Source organism: Miniopterus natalensis, chromosome 13, assembly GCF_054644295.1.
Source record: "Miniopterus natalensis isolate mMinNat1 chromosome 13, mMinNat1.hap1, whole genome shotgun sequence".
Taxonomy (NCBI): Eukaryota; Metazoa; Chordata; class Mammalia; order Chiroptera; family Miniopteridae; genus Miniopterus; species Miniopterus natalensis.
The window spans coordinates 49,657,486-49,679,094 of NC_142093.1; the positions used below are offsets into that span (position 1 = coordinate 49,657,486).

Below are 21,609 nucleotides of genomic sequence, written 5' to 3' on the forward strand. Positions count from 1 at the left end.
TCCTGGGATATAAGAAGGGCACACACACCAGGAGAGGGCAAGGTTTCTCCAATTTAGAAGGGCACAGATCAGTTTGCTCCATTGTTGGTGATGCTAAATTTGATCACAAGGTGACAGTTGCTCAAATTTTAACTGTAAAGGTATCTTTGTCTTTTTATAAGCCTGTTGGGGAACAAGAAGATGGGTAGGAAGGTGTCAAGTTTCTGGAGAAAGTGGGATCTAGTCAGGCAAAGCAGAGAGGAAGGAGTGAGAATACCAGGCAGAAGGGATATAGCAAAGCACCAAGCTGGTGAAAACTAGAGCATGGCCCTGGAGTGACAAGCAATTTCCCAGGAAGTCTAAGATGTGGGCCATTAACAGATTACAAAGGGCCTTGAAAGCTAGTGTTAAGGAGATTGGTTTACCTTCTAGGTTAGTAGTCTCCAAAGTGTGGTGTGCCCAGAGATGAAAGAGAAATTTTAATACCCTTTTAAAATGTCTATACTTATGTGTAAATTTCATAAAGGACACTATTATATGTATACATATATGACCTACTAACTGAAATCAGGACCATGAGAGGACTGGAGGTGTGGAGAAAATGGAAAGCTCTTTTAGACTTACTAAGTACTTAAAAACATCCAGGAAGAGCTGTCCGGCAGATAGCTGTATAAAAACTGAAGATCTGGGACATCCATTGAATACATGAGAGAAGAGAGCAGTGGATCAGTGGTGGTACTCTGGGAAACACTAACATTTACAATAACATGATTACTTTTTTCAAAAGGAAAATCAGAGCACAAGGAGCAGTGTTTGCCTTTTGAAAAAATTTAAAAAGTTCCCACATATTAATATAAGGTAACTGCTAGTCCTTACTATTTCCATTAGTATATGAAAATGAGGCTGAGTGCACCATGAAGAAAAGAAATATTTCTATTAGTGACCCCACAACAATCCAGAATGAAAATTTTTTGTTTTGGGGAGCGATCAATAAAAGTCCACCATGAAACTTGGGCTTCTGAAGAAACGGCTTGATTTACAGGGCTGGGCCAGGCAAACTGCAAGGTGAGCCTGAAACACCTTGCATCAAAAAGCAAGGAAGTGCTTCAAGATTGAAAGGGACATGCCAATAGGACGTAAGAGCTGGCTTAAGAGGGGCTTTCACCAAATTTGGGATGATTTGTGCATCACAAATAATAATGCATTTTGACACGTCAAATAAAAAAAGAATCTGAGTCCACAGTGATATTTAAAAGCGCAAGGGAAAGAAAGGTTTTAAATGGAAAGTTCTTCACACACACAAAAATGCCAGCTAGTAAATGTAAAATAAAGGATGAAATGAGAAAGTCCCCACATTACAACTCCTGTTTAATAACTGATCCAGGTTAACAAGCATCAATGGATATTAAAACCAATGAATTAAAGGTTATTGACAAACAAGATATTTACATGGCCTCACAGGTTCTTTCTTAATTATAAAGTGAGACAGACAGACATCACGTGCCTCCTGACATCAAGCAAATGCGAAGCACATTTAACGTAGGCAAAATCTTTAACTTACATTTAATTGTGAAGAAACATTCAGACAAATCCACAATGTGGAACATTCTATAAGCCAACTAGTCAGTACTTTTCAAAAATGTTAGTATTAGCCCTGGCAGGCTTGGCTCAGTGGTTGAGCATTGACGCCATGAACCAGATCACAGTTCAATTTCCAGACAGGGCACATGCCCGGGTTTCAGGCTCAATCCCCAGTGGGGGGTGTACAGGAGGCAGCCCATCAGTGACTCTCATCATTAATATTTCTATCTCTCTCTCCCTTTTCCTTTCTCTCTCTGAAATCAATAAAAAACCATATAAAAATTTTAAAAAAGTATTAGTTAAGACATAAAAAAATTAAAAATAAGTTTTAAAAAAGGCAGAGGTACTGCTCTAGAGGAAAGAATGAAATGGAAGGAGACTAAACTCAATGTATAAACCTTGCCTGAGTTCACAAAAACAAATAAAGATACAAAAAATATTTTGGGAGTAATTGGGGAGTATAGATTATGTATTAGATATTATTGAATCAATGTTAAATTTGTTGGGTATGATAATGGTATGGTGTTATGTAAAAAAAAATAGCCCTTGGGAGATACGTGGTGATATGTTTAGCAGTAAAGCATCATGAAGACTGAAATTTATTTTCAAAGGGATTAGGAAAAGGAAAAACTACCAGAGAAAAGTAAGAAAAAAGATAAATATATATATACAGGACAGAAAGCAAATGCAAAGAATGTAAATGCTTGCCTGGCCAGGTGTGGCTCAGCGGTTGAGTGTCAACCAAGGATCTAGGAGATCGAGGTTCGATTCCTGGTTCGATGCCTGCGTTGCGGGCTAGATCCCCAGTTGAGGGTGTGCAGAAGGCAGCCGATCAATGACTCGCTCATCATTGATGTTTCTCTCTCTCTCCCTCTCCTTTCCGCTCTCTGAAATCAATAAAGATATATTTTTTTTAAAAAAGAATGTAAATGCTTGGTGAAGTAGATAAATGAATGTTCATAGTATTGTGTTTCCAACATCTCTATAGTTTTGAAATTTTTCAAAATAAAAAGCCAAGAAAAAGATATAAAATAAACTATATGTGTCTAATTGCTATAGTTGATTTTATTTATATGAATATGTAAATACTCATAAATTATTTAACACTTTAAAAAAGCCCACCATAAAATTCCTTCCCATTAATGCTAACCAACTTAAAAGATAGACTAATGTCACCTCTGGCCACTGTAAGCAACATAATTTTTGTCTTTTTTACCCCTCCCCTATGAGTCAAGAATCATGTTTGACTTATCTGTGAAACTAACAAATCAATAAAACACCTATAGAATTCAGACACTTTATCAAAAACAATTTAACATTGGAAAGGCTGTAATCTTCTGGTTTTAAAATAATTTATTTCATAGATCTGTTTTAATTTCATGTCTCAGAGCATACATTATTTAACCAAGAGATGCTGGACAGAGATTGTAAAAAGGGAGGAAACATTTAGGATAAGAAACTGCCTCAATTCCATTAGAATTTGATCCTACTTTATAAAGTCCTGCTAGGATAAATTTCTATCATACTTCTTTTGTGCTTACAAAAAACATTAACTTGTCAATTGCCAATGTTGTAAATAAAAATCTTTACAATTAAGTATGCATTCAATTGACACAAGGCAACCAAATAATTGTCATCAACATTAGCATAATGTGTATTTCCTGTCACTGCACTAACATTAAACTAAACTTCAAACCACAAAAACATTGTGACTAACATTAAAAAGGCAAGCTGAGGATACTCAAAGCTTATAAAGAACAAATTGCACATGGTTAAGATAGGACATCATTGGACAAGGGCTGATGCTGTGCATATGGCTGCTTTTTTTTATAAGAAGGCCACCGGCAAACAGGGCAACAGTGTCGGCCCCCAGCCAACCACATCGCAATGCAATTCTGATGGAACACATGACCACAAGGCAACCCCATTAGCAAACATCCATTTTCAAAATTCTCTAGACAAACAACACATTCAGTACAGTGCAGCATATCAGCAGGCCAAGTTAACCAATCAGGCTCCATATCTTCATTAGTGTTATATGACCCATATGACCTCCCCTTCCTTTCAAATAGGCTCGTCTGACAATAATTATTGGCACATGAACAAGCCTCAGCACCACAGTGACTTGCTCTTCCTAGAGAATTGTGATCTATGCTTTGTTTATCTTCAAATACTTCCTTCTCACTGCTAAAAGTGTCTGTGCTCTCGAAGTCCGAGTCATTTTCAGTATCATGAGAACCCTCCGACATTTCCTCTTCAGACTGGATTCCCAGACACTTAAATTGCCACATTGGCAAGTTCTTTATATAATCAGTTGGTATCAAAGGGTGAAGCCAAAGGTCAGGGAAAGCTAATCTCTCCAAGTATAAGTCAGGGTCTTCATCCCAATCAGATTCCACAGGGAAGTTCTGAAAAGAAGCAATCGGGTGGAAGAGGTAGCTGGTGTACCAGTCCCACAGACTTGATAACCACTCTAAGTTATTGGCATTGACTTCATCATTGTTGTTGTTGCGACGTCTCTTCTTCTCGAAATAATCAATTAGTAAACCATGTCCAAGGTATGTACTGAGAAATAGGGCTGGGTGTGAAGAATAAAACATCCAGTCCGCTCTTACCCATGAAGCCAGTGTGGTCGTATTGGAGTATCTCAACAATTTTAAGCTATATTCATAAAAGCTATCTAAGTAAGGGAGCTGTAAAAAGCCCAACACTGGTAGCCAGGAAATAATTAATAGAGAATTATACGTTCCTAAAGTGCTTATGAGAACCACAAATCTCTTTATGGTCGCTCCTTGTGTGATAAATAAGTCCATCCAAGCCATAAGATTAACTAGAACCAAGCTCAAAACAAACAAATCGTTTACTTCAGGTTGTAATGAGCGCAAAAATGAATCCATGGCCTGAAGGGATATAAATTCACCTGTGTGATTTCCGTATCTGTAAATTCCTTCAGGAGTTCTAAGTATGTATGATGGCATGTTATATACACCAATATCTGTCATATAACTCCTGTTGTCCCAATTTTCCACATTAACAAAAATAAACTCAACTCTTCCAGTAAACTTTATACTTAGTGCAGAGAAGAAAGCTGGGGGTTGGTCAAGGTTTGCAAACAGGTATATTTTTACCCAATACTGATCACTTTTATTCCATTCTTCTTTTAAATGTTCAGCATTATAAATGGTTTTGATCCGAGAAGCTGCGTGAGTAGTTATCCACTTAAAAATGTGCTCTACTTCAGTCTTGCGCCCACTGTATTCTTTAAGCATGACCTTCCCTTTAGAAGTACTTGTTTGTGGAACAGACATGATGAGTGTGGATCGTACCCAGCCTCTTCTCTTGCAGTATCTGTAAGAGAGTGAACGGTAAGTAAGTAGCTATGCTGCTGGATAAGCCGGCTTGCTCATCCTCACTGTTGTGCAATCTGTCTCCCCCTGAAAAGTTTCTTTAGTATTTGAAAGATACCCTCTCCCCCAAACCAAATAACCTCTACAAAATCAAAAGTAGTACCAGTATCTTGCAGTTTGACAAGAATTTGAAAAGCAAGCTCTTTTTTTTTGTTTTAGCTCTCTCTTTTAAAGAAAAGTGTAGCTTGAAAAGTCAAGGGAATCAGTAAATCAGCATCTTTTATGAACTTACTACTGTATTGGTGTTGATAAGATCCAAAAGATAATAGAAAAATAATTCCTGCTTACCAGGAATTTAAAATCCTATTAAGGAAACAAAACAAATACAAAACTGTATATATTCCATTACTAAATAATGTTAAGTTCAAAAAAGGGAGTATCATTGGAAGTTTGAACTGGTAAAGACTTCATGAAAGGTTTGGGAACTAAACTAGGTCTTAGAGAACAGTTAGATTCAGATGAGCAAAGAAGAGAGAAGGAAACAGATTATCCTATACCCTGAGTCCCTGACTTGAATGCAAGCTCTCTGATAATAGGGGCCAAGCTGCGCCCATTTATTAACCAAACACCCACCACAATGCCTGATGCACACAGATAGTTAGAAATTAATGTGCACAAAAGCTCATCTAGAAAATAGCAAGTTCCATATTGTTCTGTAGTCTCTCATCTCTTTAATGAAGACCATGAAGAGGAGTTATTTAACACAGAGGAAACAAAAACAGTAAGTTTTCAGATTAAGAAGGGATTCAGTCCAACGATGATCCCATTTTATAACAGAGTAAGTACAGAAGAATTATCTAAAATTATTATTTTAAAAATATATCTTTATTGATTTGAGAGAGAGGAAAGGAGAGGGAGAGAGATAGAAACATCAATGATGAGTCATTGATCGGCTGCCTCCTGTACGCCCCCGACTGGGGATCGAGCCCGCAACCCTGGGATGTGCCCCGACCAGGAATCGAACCCTGATCACCTGGATCCTAGGTCGACTCTCAACTGCTGAGCCATGCCCGGCCAGGCTAAAATTAAATCATTTGATCAGATTTAGCCAGTAGTGTCATGATTCCAATCCTTTTGGAAATGCACTGATTCTTACTATATTTGTGACAGCCCTCTCCCCATAAAAAAAACTAGATGATGAATGAAAGGGAATACTGAAAAATAAAAATAGCTATTGTATTATAGTGCTGAGATTATAAATGAAATAGTTCTTTTTAAAAAAAGTATACATATATTTTCCCCAAAAAAACCTACCCTGTGGAATTTTATGCTATGTAAATCTACCTGAATGAAGTTGGGGGTGGAGGGAAATCTACCCTGTGGATTTTTTTTTTTTTTTTTTTTTGAGTACAAACAACTCTCTGTTGATACATTTTGTTTGTTACAGATTTGTAAATGGATGACAATAAATAAAGACATGTTCTGTCATAAAGACAAGGTTAGTAATGACTCTGGGAAACGATCTGTGTGACTCAGAATCACAAATCACAACTCAGCTTCTTGTTGAGTTGATTCACTTCCTTAACAAGATAAGATTCCAATGAAATAAATATTGCTTTAACTGAAATGGTTTTAGAATTATATATCCTAAAAAAGAAAATATTTTCTATCCCTTAACAATGTATTCATTTAATGCAAAATAACTCATTGATATTAATTCTATTTTTACTCCCCCCAAATCAACAAGTTAAATATATATACACAGATAACTGCCTTATTTACATCTTAAAATCTTTAAATAGATTTAATTTTTTTAATTGCATATGAAACTTATGATGACACATTTCTACTCTTGGTCATTCTTTTTATCTTTGAAACCACTTCAGAGAACTGGCTTCTGATTTGTGTAATAAATTGAATGACAGTCTTTCTAATAGAAAACCTTAGTCTATAAAACAGACAGTTTTAGTGTGTAGTATTTCTTCATGTAAGAAAACAAATATACTATGTACTTTCTTTTCAGTTCAGAGCTAAGTGATAGTTTTAAAATTTATCACTACAGATGAAAAAGTAATTCTGTATGTTATCATGTATCTTTCAAATTAAATCATGTTTCCAGACTTGAGAAAAAGTCTAATACTTATAAAACACCAGGCTACTAATATATATTTACATGCTGTTCTAAAGAAATCCAATATACAAATAAAGTATATTAATTTAAGCCTTACTGCTGAACAGAAATAAAGGCTAATGTACATATTATTTTTTAAGAATGGCTACCATCAACAAATCAACACATCAACAAATGACATGTGCTGGTGAGGATGTGGAGAAAGGGGATCCCTAGTACAGTCTGGGAATGCAGACTGGTGCAGCCACTATGGAAAACAGTATGGAGGTTCCTCAAAAAATTAAAAATGGAGCTCCCTTTTGACCCAGTGATCTCACTTCTAGGAATATATCCTAAGAATCCTGAAACACTAATCAGAAAGAATATATGCACCCCTATGTTCACAGCAGTGCAATTTACAATCGTTAAGATCTGGAAACAGCCCAAGTGCACATCAGTAGATGAGTGGATGAAAAAGCCGTGGGACATTTACACCATGGAGTACTACAGAGCTGTAAAGAAGGAGGATCTCATACCCTTTGGGACAGTATGAAAGAACCTGGAGAATATTATGCTAAGCAAAATAAGCCAGGCAGAGAAAGACAAACATCACATGATCTCACTTATATGTGGAATATAAAGAACTTAATAAACTGATGGAAAGAAATGATTCAATGACATGGAAGCATGGATCAGACTGATGAATGTGAGAGGGATGGAGGAGGGTGAGAGATTAACCAAAGAACTTATATGTATAATCCAAGGACACAGACAATGGTATGGTGAGGGACTGGGGAGGCAGGTGGGGTGGTGTGGAAGGGGTCAATGAGAAGAAAAAGGGACATCTGTAATATTTTGAAAAGAAGAAAAAACAAAAACAAAAAAACTAAAAAAAAAAATTATGCTATATTACCTTTTATCTATATAAAAACTTTTACTTCCAATTTTAAAAAAGCTTTTTAAAGTTCTGAATAAATTCAGTAACAGTACCATGAAAATATTTTCTAGTTTTTAAATCATCTGAGATTTCTTAGAGAATTTGAAGACTAAAAATAATAGAAAACATGGCTTGTGAGTTTTGGTACTCCAGTTTCTGGTGCGGCATGCTATATTTAAAAAGAAATCTTGGTATTCTGATTATATAATGTTATTTCTTCAGATGAAGTCATTGGCCTCCTTGGCCTTCCTGGTTCTTCCTCCAATCTCTACTTCCCTGCTTATTCCATGGGCCCACATCCCTGTTTACCACTCAGCTTCCTGCAATTCCAATGTCCTCCACCGGCTCCTTACTACCCCAGATCTCTCCACCACCACCTCCCAAGGTATAAACCCACTTAATTTTCTATTTTCTCCAAAAAAAAAAAAAAAAAAAAAGAGCAGAGAATAGACCCATAAGGTGCTGCCATCTGAGCTAGATCGCTTGTTTGGGGAATGAGAGGAACTATATGGCCAAGTAAGCTGGATACTCAGGTAAAAAATTAAAACTCCTGCCATGGATGGAGTCAGATGATGCCCAGAAGCAGTGGTCCTGAATAGTCTTATGGGGATTGAAAAGGTTGAGAAAGTACTGCTGTACAATGGGACAGGCACACTGAAGGAGGCTGTTCTGGAGGCCAGCCAGAGAAGGAACTGCAGTAAAGAACGCAACACAGACAGTGGAGTAGAGTGTTTTGGTGTTTTTAAAAATCCAAAATAAAAATGATGATCAATTATTCAAAATATGCTACTCAGTAATATATTCTTGCTGAGTAACACTATTCCCTGGCCAGTTCTTCTATTTTATTCTTCTACATTTCCATAATCCTCAAAAGAAGAAAAAAATAACCCTAAGCAGAGCTCCCATAGCAAGAACAGTTCTTACTCTAGTTGGAAGACTTTCCAAATAAAAGGAAATGTGAACATGACAACATCGAAACCGATACAACTAACTGTGCATCAAAATCTTTATCTTTATGCCCAGCTGGCATGGCTCAGCGGTTGAGCATCGACCTATGATCCAGAAGATCAAGGTTCAGTTCCTGGTCAGGGCACACGCCCGGGGTTGTGGGCTCCATCCCCAGTAGGGGGAGTGCAGGGTGCAGCCGATAAATGACTCTCATCATTGATGTTTCTATTGCTCTCTCTCCCTTTCTCTCTCTGAAATCAATATATATTTTTTAAAAAATCTTCATCTTTATAAAAGTTATTAAGATAAAGTAAAAGTGTTTTTAATAACAAAAAAATTATAGCTGTGATTAACAAAAACACAAAACACTGCTCAAAAATATCTCTTCCATCATAAGAGGTACGATTATTTGAAGATGAAGGATTTAGAGGAAAATATATGGAGGTAGCTTATATGTATCTTCATCATTCCTTAGCTAGTATAGAATCAAAAAGAGTTTTTCCAAAAGAAGCTAGAAATATTGGGAATAAAATCCACTGACCTCAATTATGTTTCTTATATATTTAGCTTTGTAAGATTATACCACACACAAAAAAAGATTACACCAAAAAAAATCAAATATTACTACTTCCCTCAGGTTCTCATGCTTAATAGATTATCTTCATTCTGTGTTGTGCTTACTTTATTTTTGAACTCTTTATTAATGTTATCAAACAACTTATACTAAGCTGTAATACATGTTTAACCTTTACATTTCTTTAAATTTGTTTTTACTTGATATTTTCTAATATATTTGTAAGTTGCTGTGTTTGAAATGTATTATTTAGTTCGATTTTTAAAAAAATCAATTCTGAATATTTTTCTTTTTTCTTTTTTTTAAAAAAATATATCTTTATTGACTTCAGGGAGAGGAAAGGAGAGGGAGAGAGAGATAGAAACATCAATGATGAGAGAGTCATTGATCAGATGCAGCCCACAACCCGGGCATGTGCCCTGACTGGGAATCGAACCCTGATCACCTGGATCCTAGGTCAATGCTCAACCGCTGAGCCATGCCCAGCCAGGCTGAATATTTTTCAATAAAATGCTGACTTCTGGCATAATCCAAAAAAAGTATAAAAATACCATTACTATTATTTGTTCTGATATTGCAATCACCAGCAGGGTAAAAAAGATCTTTCACTTAGATTCTGGGAATGATGAGACTAGACCAAATGCAATTGTTTTTGGTAAACAAAGGACAGAAATAAGAATGACTTCCTTTTCATAAGAACATTAGCACTTAGACTATCTTGAACATTTCAACAAGACACTGGAATATGATCAAGGTTCTGTGGTTAAGAAGAGTTAGGAGCTCTGTGGGTAGATGAGACTAAATATGAGTTAGGAGATACAAGAACTTCCCCTCTGATCCCCAACCCTTAGGGAGTCCTGCCGCAACAGCTCTCACCCTACATTACAGTGAGCAAAAACGAGGAGAGTAAGGAGAACAGAAGCACATGTGGGCCTAAAGTAGAAAAGCAGGGAAACCAGAGGTGTAGCAGGGGTGTAGGAAGGTTCCTACAGTCAACAGCTTTCCCAACTGTGGACATATATAGGGTATATAGGTAAGTCAGGCATATCTATCTACAGTAGAAATTACCTAATGTTGTGGGGCTTTCTACAATTATATCATATGCCCCCTCCTAAGCACTAAATAAAATATGCTATAGATGCTAATCTTTTATTAAATATTTGATGAATAAATGAATAGATGAATTTAAGTTCTAACTTGGTGACACTAGAAACTGAAAAAAAAAAGCATTGTAAAGAACAAATAATGGAATAATAAAACAAGAAATCATTTGACAGAAAACTGGAGATGACAAAAAGACAAACAAAAATGTCTACAAGGATTCTTGCCTGAGAAAACAGGAAAAACAAACAATAAAAGACAGAAAAGGGAAGGCAGAAAGGGTACATGGTTTATTAAAAAGAGGATGAATCTGAATTCTGGCACTAGGTTTAGGGAACAGGATGTATTAGGGATACTTGTAGGGCAGATTAAAATGCACGTCAAAATGCAAACCAGAGATCAGGATTATGGAAGATTTAGGTCAGCACAAAGGTGTTACCTAAAGCCATAAATGTGAAGTCTCTCTGGGAAAGAAAAGTGAAACAAAAAGGACTGAAGACATACAATTAAGAGTCACCCCTACTAGAAAGAACACGGAAGAACCAGATAGAGAGAAAAAAAATTCAGAAAGAAAGTAAGAAACTGCCAGTTTATCAAAAACTATTAATCAAGCACCTGCGTACCTAATAGCGGAACTAACTTTCATTTTAAAGAGGCTTCTAATATCACTGTCTTTATTTTTAAAAATTCTGGTCAGAACTCAGATTCTAAGAAATGCCTGTCAACTTACCTGGGGTCACTGGAACAGTTAAAAGTGCCTGTCCGTATTCCAAACCTGGACACCTTCTTCACCATTTTCTCCCAGTGGATTTTACCCACCAAAGGACTTCTGTCATTTGCTATGACCTACTCCCCCCAAAAGAAAAACAGAAACTTTAATTACTTAAAATAGAGTCAACCCAACCAATTATAATATAACTTCACTTAAAAAAAAAAAAAAGATAATCTGTTCCTAGTTCTTCTTTACTATATCATCATATTGTCATTGCAATTCTTATAGAATGAACAACTGTCCAATTGGAAATGGAAAAGACTTAAAATACTTAATACAGTACATTCAACTCCCACACTCTGTGGCAGTTACACAGAAGGGGAGTCAAAGCCCTTTTAAAAAGCTATCCATATCCCTTCTCCACCATGTGGCCTGTCCTCTAGAATTAAGTTACACAGGTTTAAGAAAATGGCCCTTGGAGTCATTTCTCTGCTCTGAAAATTATAAAAAAACACCCTCAAAGTTTAAGTTAAAATGATCACATGTGGGTTTGATGAGTTCAAATTTCACTTTTTAAGAAGTATAATATGGAGCCAAGAGTCAAACGTATGTTTTATATTAAACTATGCTTTGACTAAAATCAATACTATTGCTTCTACGGTCCTTTTATAAAAATCATGAAAGGTTCTAACATATAAAAAGAATTACCACAATGAATTCTACATTTTTGAACTTCTACTTCAAATTTGCAAATACCTTTCAAACATGAACACAATTAGGATTGGGAGAGGAAAAATATTTTTTTAAAAAGAAAAACAAAAAAACTAAATTAACAAGTAAATTAATCTTCAAATTATGTAATGACTTGTTTTTTAGACTTTCTAATAGTTAACACCTTTTCCCTTTATTCCATAATCTTCCTGCTTTGAATGAAGGCAGAATTTCAAGATACCAGTAAAAAACAAAAATTAAAAAAAAACAAAATATATATATATATATATATATATATATATATATATATATATATATATATATATAAAATAAAAACACAGCCCTAGAAGGGTGGTTCAGTTGGTTGGCGCATCGTCCTGTACACCAAAACACACACACCACATTGTGGGTTTGATTCCCAATCAGGGCACATATCTAGGTTCTGAGTTTGATCCCTGGTTGGGGCAGGTATGAGAGAAAACTGATTGATATTTCTCTCTCTCCCCCCCTTCCTCTCTCTCTAAAAATCAATAAAAACATATCCTCGAGTGAGGATTAAAAAAACGATAAACAAAAACAACTAAATGGGAACTTAAAGGAAAGCCAAAAAATGTCTCCATCAAAACATCTGTTTATTTTAAGCTCAGGGTGTACATATGCCAAGTTGTTTTTTTTCATGAATGCTATATTACTAGTACTATTTAATTCAAAATTACAACACAATACTCTGAGGGCCTCTAATCTTTCTGGAAGGAAGGGCTATTTTCATGTTCACAAAGCCTCCAGGAAGTGAAATTCCAGGGGTGTGAAATGAATGCCAACAGTCAACTCCCAGAGAGAGGTGGGAGATGGTACAGCTACCTCATCTGTGGCCCCTCTGCTGGAAGTCTAACAAATTTCAAGGGCAACATGAGGAGAGCGAGCGCATGGTAGTGACAAATAACACATAATGTGCCTACAGTCCAGTAATATCATGTACCATTGATATTATCATCCTCATGTCTACAGATACATACGTAATATTTTGTAACATAACTTTGATGCTTAATAAATACACATACACAACTTAAGGCATAAACAAATGGCTTTGTTAGTACTTTTTAGTGACAATAAATGGCCTTATTTAAGGAGACACAAGTCATTATTCAAATGCTGTGATGGCTGAAGGAACCAGAAAAAGGGCAATTTGAGGACATGGTCTTCGTAGATGAAAGCTCTTTCTGAGTAGGTTCACATAAGTTACACATAAGTTCCTAGCTTTCACATTTTTCCATGGTCCAAAGGTGCTGTATAAATTTTACTTGAAGAATAAGGGAGTCTAACCAGGCGTGGCTGAGCGGTTGAACATTGACCTAGGATCCAGGAGATCACGGTTTGATTCCTGGTCAGGGCACATGCCCAGGTTGCCGGCTCAATCTCCAGTAGGGGGTGTGCAGGAGGCAGCCGACCAATGACTCTTTCACCACTGATGTTTCTCTCCCTCCCCTCTCCCTTCCTCTCTCTGAAATCAATAAAGATATATTAAAAAAAAAAAAAGAAGAAAAAAAGAAAAAGAAGGGAGATCGAGCAAGACAAAGCATTTCTTTTCCTTTTTTCCTACCACTCAAGAGTCAATGTAGTGGTTCTTCTTTCCGTCAAGTAATCAAAGAAATCTTGAACTTATTCTTCAGATCACTCAGGGTTAAGAAGTCTCTGTGCAGTCATATCACCACACTCCCTGTTTTGCCTTCCTTTTAAAAGAACTCCCTTGCACTCCCATTTCCTAATCAAGCCTGCAAATAACAAACATTTTCAGGTCTGTGTTTAAAATGACACTGAGTTAAGGGATTAATCAAGAGGTTGTCTGAATCAATATAAGGTTTGGCCCTAAGTATAGGGGTATCTTCCAGTGAAGATGCTGATCACTGCACAGGTACCTTTCAGACTTATAAGAGCTCCAGTGCTAGGAAAGGAAGTAGGAATGACAGGTGGTTGTTCCCAGGCACAAGAGAAGTGTATGAAGAGAGGTGGGAACACCCCTGAGGCAAGTACATGACAATGTTTAACCCCAGGGCCTTATTTATTCAGCAAGCTGGTCCAACACATGCTTTTGAAAAGTTTAATGATTCCTGACTGAGAGTCACACAAAAATGAAAAATCCCCTAGGCTTTGCATGAAAGCATTTTTATTTGACTCTATGGTTATGTTTATGCAATTAGAAGTTATTTTGTATAATGTCCTAAATAGTTATATTATTCAACTAAAGGTTTAGCATAAATGAAATTTGGTGGAGGCTGAATTAACCCACCACTAAAAATCTTCACAAAATAACTCACCTGGCTGAGTCACATGGCACAACAAAATAAGCCTATTACTACTGTGTCACACCAGTAAGAGTTCCCAACTATAGCTCATACCCAAAAGTACGCACAATGATTCTGAGAAGCACTCACACTGCTGGTCTTATTAAGAGGGGAAGCATATTTCTTGGCAGTTCAGGAAGGATGTTGCATTCCCTGTAAGGAATATTTAAGAGACCAGAAAAAAAAACCTAGATAAAAGTACAGCCTGAGTTCCAAGTCTGAGACAGACTTGGCAACAGGCTAGAAGCGAAGCCATCTTTAAACCTCCCCTTCCCAAGGTATCTGCCTCTAACTGGCATCCCGACACATGCTCACCATTGTACTTCCTGCAGCCAGTCTAGTGCAGCTAGCCTAACTCATTTGGGTACTCATTGAATATTTATGTTGAACCAAACAATTTCAGCTTTTAATGGTTCAGTAACTCATTCTTCTACTTCTAATTATACAGGTTCTCTAAAGTCTCAAAGTTTGATTACTGTTACAATAAAAGTCCCTTCCCCAACAGTCTGTCATCTGGAATGCTTTCTAGACAAACATTAGCATAAATATATGTTGCTTGCTATGTAATAACCCCAGTCAGGCATAAAGGCTTCCAATCCAGTGTATTTAAAAAATACACTTTTTCCAGAAAAAAAACTACTGCAATTTTCCTAGGTTCCACTTCATTTTCTAATAGAACTTCTTCAGGATCTTTTAAGATGCTAGCACCATCACAGACCACCTAACTCAACTAGGAAAGATAATTAACTATATACTAAGATTTTTACTGTCCCACATATTTTAGTAAACAACTGTAAGCTATTTCATGGCACAGACTATATGTTTTCATCTTTGTGCCCTCACTGCTTATCACAAAATTTAGCTGGCACATACTAGATTTCAAAAAATATTTGTTAGATGGTTGGAATGGATGGAACCAGTGGTTTGCTGGTAAATGATTATCAACTAGCTCTTCAGAAGAAAAAGGAAGCTCTAATTTGCTGATTTCCTTAGTGCAAATACTCACAGATGGCTGACTTCAAGTTAGCAACATGACATCTCTAAATATGGAGTTGGGAAGAGATGTTAACAATCGCCCTTCATGAGGACAGGATGAGCTGGCTCCAGCACATAATTGGATGGAACTGGGTTGGACAGTGAGTGATGCCAAGTGGCCATATTTTCTGATGACAATCTTATGTAGTCCAGTTAAACAAGGAAAAACTAGGCCTCAGGTTACTGCCTACTCTCTTCCACATGTACTACAGGTATTACATTGGTATAAGAAAAAGCCGCCTACTTTTGCCTATAAACGTATTTTAGAGGTGGATTTTATCATTATTCAGAACATTTGGCATATACCTTTTAATATTGTTAATGACCATATAACAACATCTAGGCTAAATTAAATAACATAACTGCACAGGAGTGCTGTGCTATGATGTTTTTTGCATCTCTCAGTATTTCATTTTAATAGGGAGTTTCCACTTTCAAAATCATAGCCAACCTAAATATATATATACAAATTGTATAAAATCACTAAAATGAGGATGAGTGATCAACAAAAACAAAACTCAATAGCATTTATTTCTTTGGTATTCTCATAAACTTTCTTTATGAGCAAACATTCTAACCACTGAGACACACTGGCCAGAGCAATAAATCCATTTTTTAAATTACTAGATTAGATAATCTGGAGGGTAATAGGTCAAACACAACCGGAAGATTGCAAGCAAAGGTAAGGTCATGAGTATCCAATGTAATCCCTGAAGAATTCCCAAACCTTAAGCCTTTAGCCCAGTGAATTACAGTACTTTTCTGTCCTCTTTAGCTATATATGTATTTGTTTCAGACCATGTGCAACAGAATCTATCCACAATCATAATGGAAATCAATGACAGAACCAGATCTGAACTCAGCTTTTTCTCGCACATTTTGCAGTCATGTTCTCATACTGAAAGATATATAAAGCAATGGCCATTTTGATTTTTATACCCTAAATCAAACTTTACCAACCCCAGTGTGAAATGACAAGAGCACTAGACAAGAAATGAGGGGATCTGGGATTTGATCCTAGTTCAATAATCGTAATTTTAGCTGAACAAGTTGATAATTTACTTAATATATACTTAATATGATACTTTAAGGAACTTATATTTTAAAAAATTTAAGTAACTTTAAGCCTTGCCCTAAGTGATATTTATGAAATTACATGTTCAATATATTGATTTTTCTAATTTACATTAAAATACATAAATGATACTGTGTGCCCACTCAGTTATCATGAATGATACATAAACTACACAGTGGGAAGCATAAAAGATGATTTTTAAAGTCCTTCATAGTTCTAAAATTCTAATACACTAATTAAATCTCATAGCTTTGATAAGAGCTAGGGTTTAAAATTATAATCTCATGAATTTCATAAGCAAAGTAATGAGTAGCCCACCCCCACGATTCTCTATACTAGCTCTTCTTCTATAGTCACAACAGTTGGCTATGTCCCTATAGAAAGACTCTTTTTCTTTTTTTACTTTAGGGTTCTTCCTTTAGATACAAAAATTATTTGGGTCGCTGAATTAAAAACTGTAGTTCACAAAAATTAAGATATATAGTACAAACCACCAAATAAAAGGAATATATATGTATGCTTCTTACTTTAATGAAGATCCAACAACTAAAGTGGATTTGCTTCTGCTGATTCTAAACAAAGCGGTCGTCTCTTTCCCCAACACTGCCCGTCACTCACTCTTCAGTTTTTATTTTCCTTCGTCTACGAAACCTCTTTAAGAGGACACTGGAGTCTCCCTATGAGAACTGAGTTATGTCTAAGAAACTTGACATAAGTACAGAAGTGTTACCAGCTGGTGAATACTCTTTTGGTAAAAATAAATTCACTTCTATCACTGTTTCTGATACCTGAACCAGCCAGATGCCATCTTTTGTGTCTTCTACAAGCTCATAGAAGTGCATTTCACCACTGAAATTGGTACTAGAAACAGATTCAGATGCTTCTTCTTCCTTGAGTGCAGAATAGAGCTCACCTTCCATCAAATCACCTGAAGACAGAAAAAATAACACTAATAAGGTTTCAAAAATCCCTTGTTTCCAACTTCAATGATTAACTCCATTTTACAATATTAAAAATCATGTTATTATACTTTCATTTCACTCTGCTCAGGACCTGAATACACCATTTAAGATCCACATTCAGTAAATATGTAATAAGAACCTACTATGTGTTAGGCAAAAATGAACAAAACAGTCAAATATCTATTTTCTTTTTTTTTTTAAACAAAGCCTTGAGTAATAGAATACTCACTTTTATTTATTTATTTTCAAGGATATTTTTCCATTGCTTTTCAGAGAGGGGAGAGGAGAGAGAAAGAAAAAGAGAAAGAGAACAGACAGACAGACAGATGATGTGAGAGAGATGTATCAATTGGTTGCCTCCTGCACTCGCCCTGACCAGGGATTGAACCTGCAACTGAGGTGCAGTGCCCTTGGCCGAAATTGAACCCAGGACCCTTCAGTCCTCCGGCCAATGCTCCAATTACTGAGCCAAAATGGCCACGGCCAAAAATCCATCTTCTTGTGGGGCTTATATTTTAGGAGGGGTCATCATATAACTTATTAGGAAATTACTAAATTTATACCAGTCCAAAAGACAAAATATTATTTAGTTTTTATGCATAATATACCCAGTCTTCAAATAATTTTTTAGTTTTTATTGATTTTAGAGAGAGGGAAGGAAAAGGGAGAGAGAGAAATATCAATGTGAGAGAGAAACATCGACAGTTTGCCTCCCATCACAACCTAGGTATATGCCCTGACCTGGAATTGAATCTGCCACCTTTTGGTACACAGAACAATGCCCAACCAACTGAGCTACACTGGCCAGGGCCAAACAATTTTTCTGTTGTTGTTGTTAATCCTCACTCAAGCATATTTTTTCCATTGATTTTTTTGAGAGTGGAAGGGAGGGAGGGACAGAGACAGAAACAGAAACAGACATACATAGACTGGTTGCCTCCAGCACAGCCCGGGGATCGAACCTGCAACCCAGGTATGTGCCCTTAACCAGAAATTGAACAGGTGACCCTTTGGTGTTCTGGTCAATGCTCTAACCACTGAGGACACCAGCCATGGCCAGGGTCAAACAATTTTTAAGCATTATGATTTATATACTTCTGACATTTAGAAATGAGTACAGAATTTGCCATCACCACATGCTTAAAATAGCAACAGATCTTATATGACTTGGAGGTTAAATACAAAAGATCACCTGTAAGAGCAAACTCCATATTCAAACACAAATTAATAGAGTAAATTTAGAGCTTACATCATCAAATAAAAAGCAGAGGAAAACACTAATGTCAAATCAAGTTTTGCCTTAAATTTTAAACCTGAGAAAACAAGCACGTTATCATAATAGCAGCAAAACCACTCACAACGAATATTTAAATTATAAAGTTAAATTGCTATACCAAGACTTCTCTGCTATAAAATGTGTGATCTGAGTCGTATTTTTGTGGGCTGTATTTATTCTTTGAGTGTACGTCGTGTTTATTTGTGTTCATTTGTCAAAGTGACGAATATTTTTAAGCCCAAAGGCAGGCAACATTAGATAAAAGCCAAAAAGGGAAAAAAATTGTGTTATTAGCCCTAGCTGGTTTGGCTCAGTGGTTACAGCGTCAGCCTGTGGACTGAAGGGTTCCAGGTTCGATTCTAACCAAGGGCACATGCAGTAGGAAACCAATCGCATCGATGTTTATCTCTCTCTCTCTCCCTTCCACTCTCTCTGAAAAGCAATGGAAAAAATATCCTCTGGTGAGGATTTAAAAAAAAAAAAAAAGTTGTCAAACTATTTTACCATGAAAAAGGATTTGGCTTTGGCAGTTAAGATACTTCTCATTTCTTTTTTAAATATATCTTTAATGATTTCAGAGAGCAGAAGGGAGAGGGGGAGAGAGAGAGACATCAATGATTAAGAGTCATTGATCAGCTGCTTGCTGCACACCTCCTACTGGGGTTTGAGCCTGCAACCTGGGGCCAAGAATCGAACCTTGATCTCCTGAATCCCAGGTCGATGCTCAACCACTCAGCCAGGCCCGGCCAGCCAAGATGCTTATCATTTCTAAACCTAGAGAGTTTTTACTTACTAGACATCTTCTAATTTACTCCATTCCCTCCAACCGCAAAAAAAAAGTCAACATAAACCACTTAGTAAAGAAGGGGCAAGAATAATACACAATTTTTATGTTTCCTCTAAAGAGAAAAGAAAAATATATCACTTTTATAGAGAGGGTTCCCTCCTCTAGCCTCGTAGTGACATATGAGTTTGATAACCCTTAACTTGCAAATAGGTGAGTGCTAAATCCTCTGGAATTAATATTTTCATCTATCATACTATATGGCTGTAGAGTACTAAATACAGAAAATATTTTTCTTATAAAAGACACAGCTGACAGCTACACTTGAAACAACAACAAAAGATAACCATCAGTTTCAACTGCTATCTACAGCAACCCAGAATGCCTTTTTCAAATGATAGTACATCCCCCTTCCAGGAAGTATATATCTAAACAAGGACATACTTTGTCCAGGGGTGAAAAAAAATTAACCATATTTCTCACCCAATCCTACCAGAAAAAGAATAGTTATTGAAAATGGATTCTTTAGGATGTTATTCTCTTAGAACTATTTCAGTTCTATTTCTCAGTCCATTTAAGTTGATGTAGTGACACAGAAGGGGAAGAAAAGTTTACATCCAAATACAAGGACTTTTTAAAAAGTCCTGACAGAAATATAAAACAAACAAGGTAGGCATTCTCAAAAAATATTCACCTCATTTTCACCACACATAAAAGTATGAAAACCTAATACTGCACAGTGTACACTTTCTCTATATTTAAACTTATTTTAAACTTAAATCTGAGGTCTAAATACCTCTTTGATATTACGTATTCCAATGATATTTTCCCCCTAGGCAACTTGTTATTATTATTCTTGACAAATATTGGTATCTACAGACAACGTTTGGTGGTTTTCCTTATAGCCTTATGAATTTCAACTGACAAATAATAACGCTCTCCAGTTTGTAACATTCCCGAATTTGGAGAAAAATTACTGAACTTAGTAAACAATGCTAAGAAGCTGCACTTGAATCTGTTATTTTAAAATAAATCTTTAAAAGACACACCTACGCCTTACAAATAATTCCAGACCCCTTCTCAAAACGGGGATTCACTTTTTTTTTTTTTTAATTTACTTTTTTTTTTTTTTTTGTAGAAAACCTGTACAAAGAAAAACTGGGCAGCTCTCGGAGGAGTCGGCTTAACTCTTCCAGGGAAGGCCTCATCGTGGGTACCACCAGGTACGAGGAAGTACAGGTCGCCCCCCACCCCGGGTGGAGACCTCAGGGGAGCCGGATACTCGCCTGACTTTTCCACCAGCTCCCGGACATCCTTCTTCTCAGGCAGTCCCGAGTATCCCAGCCCCCGGCACTCCAGAATGGTCTTCAGCTTCTTGAAACTCAGCGCCACGGGATCCACCAGCTGGGTGGCAAAGATGCCAGTTTCATACCACACAATGGCCTCAAAAAACCTGGCCAGGACGAACAGGACCAGGAAATAGAGGAGCAAGAAAAAAAGCTTCAGCCACATCTTCCCCTGCGTCTTCTCTCCCCAGGGAGCTCCGAATACGTAAAAGAGGAGGGTGGGGGAGCGAGCGTTCACGCCGGCCAGGGCAAGGGCACTGTCTGCGCGCGCGGTCCGGCTCCCCGCCGTCACTGTCGGAACATCCCCGGCCCCGAGGCAGGTGGATTTGGGTACCTGCGGGATGAGGACCAGACGACGAGGGGCCTTCCAGTCAAGAGGCGAGAAAAATAAAAGGAAAAAACTTTAAAATCCCCATCAATTAAACACCGAAAGGAGAGGAGCGTGGGGAGAGCCCGCCCGGGCAGGGGCCACCGACCGAAGTGGCGGGGTCGGCCTTCCCGCACCGTAATCTCAAGGGGGAGGGAAAGCCAAAAAAATAATTGCGATCCACAAAGGAAGCCGCGTCGGGGCTGCAGGCGGGGCCGGAGGGGCCCGCCAAGATCCCGCGGCCGCGGGTCAGGAGGACGCGGCCCTCGGCCCGGCCAGGCCCGGGGCCCAGCGCGCGGAGGAGCGGACGCCGCAGCGCCGCGCCGGGTGCCCAGGGCCCTGGCCCCGCCGGCCGCCCAGGCTCCGCGAGAAGCACGGCAGGCACGGCGGCTCCCGGCTCGCTCCCGCCGGCGGGCGGCGCC

At 37.5% G+C, this 21,609-nt stretch overlaps 1 protein-coding gene across 1 annotated transcript; it reads right to left on the reverse strand.

Moving 5' to 3' along the window:
• Positions 1-1,330: 1,330 nt before the first annotated feature.
• Positions 1,331-21,449, reverse strand: RNF103 (ring finger protein 103). The gene is made up of 4 exons (XM_016201816.2): positions 20,761-21,449; positions 17,241-17,380; positions 11,308-11,423; positions 1,331-4,908 (listed from the first exon to the last, which is right to left on the reverse strand). Exons 1-4 carry the CDS (start codon positions 20,984-20,986, stop codon positions 3,333-3,335), a joined length of 2,058 nt encoding a protein of 685 aa, XP_016057302.1. The 5' UTR covers positions 20,987-21,449; the 3' UTR covers positions 1,331-3,332.
• Between the last annotated feature and the right edge of the window lie 160 nt (positions 21,450-21,609).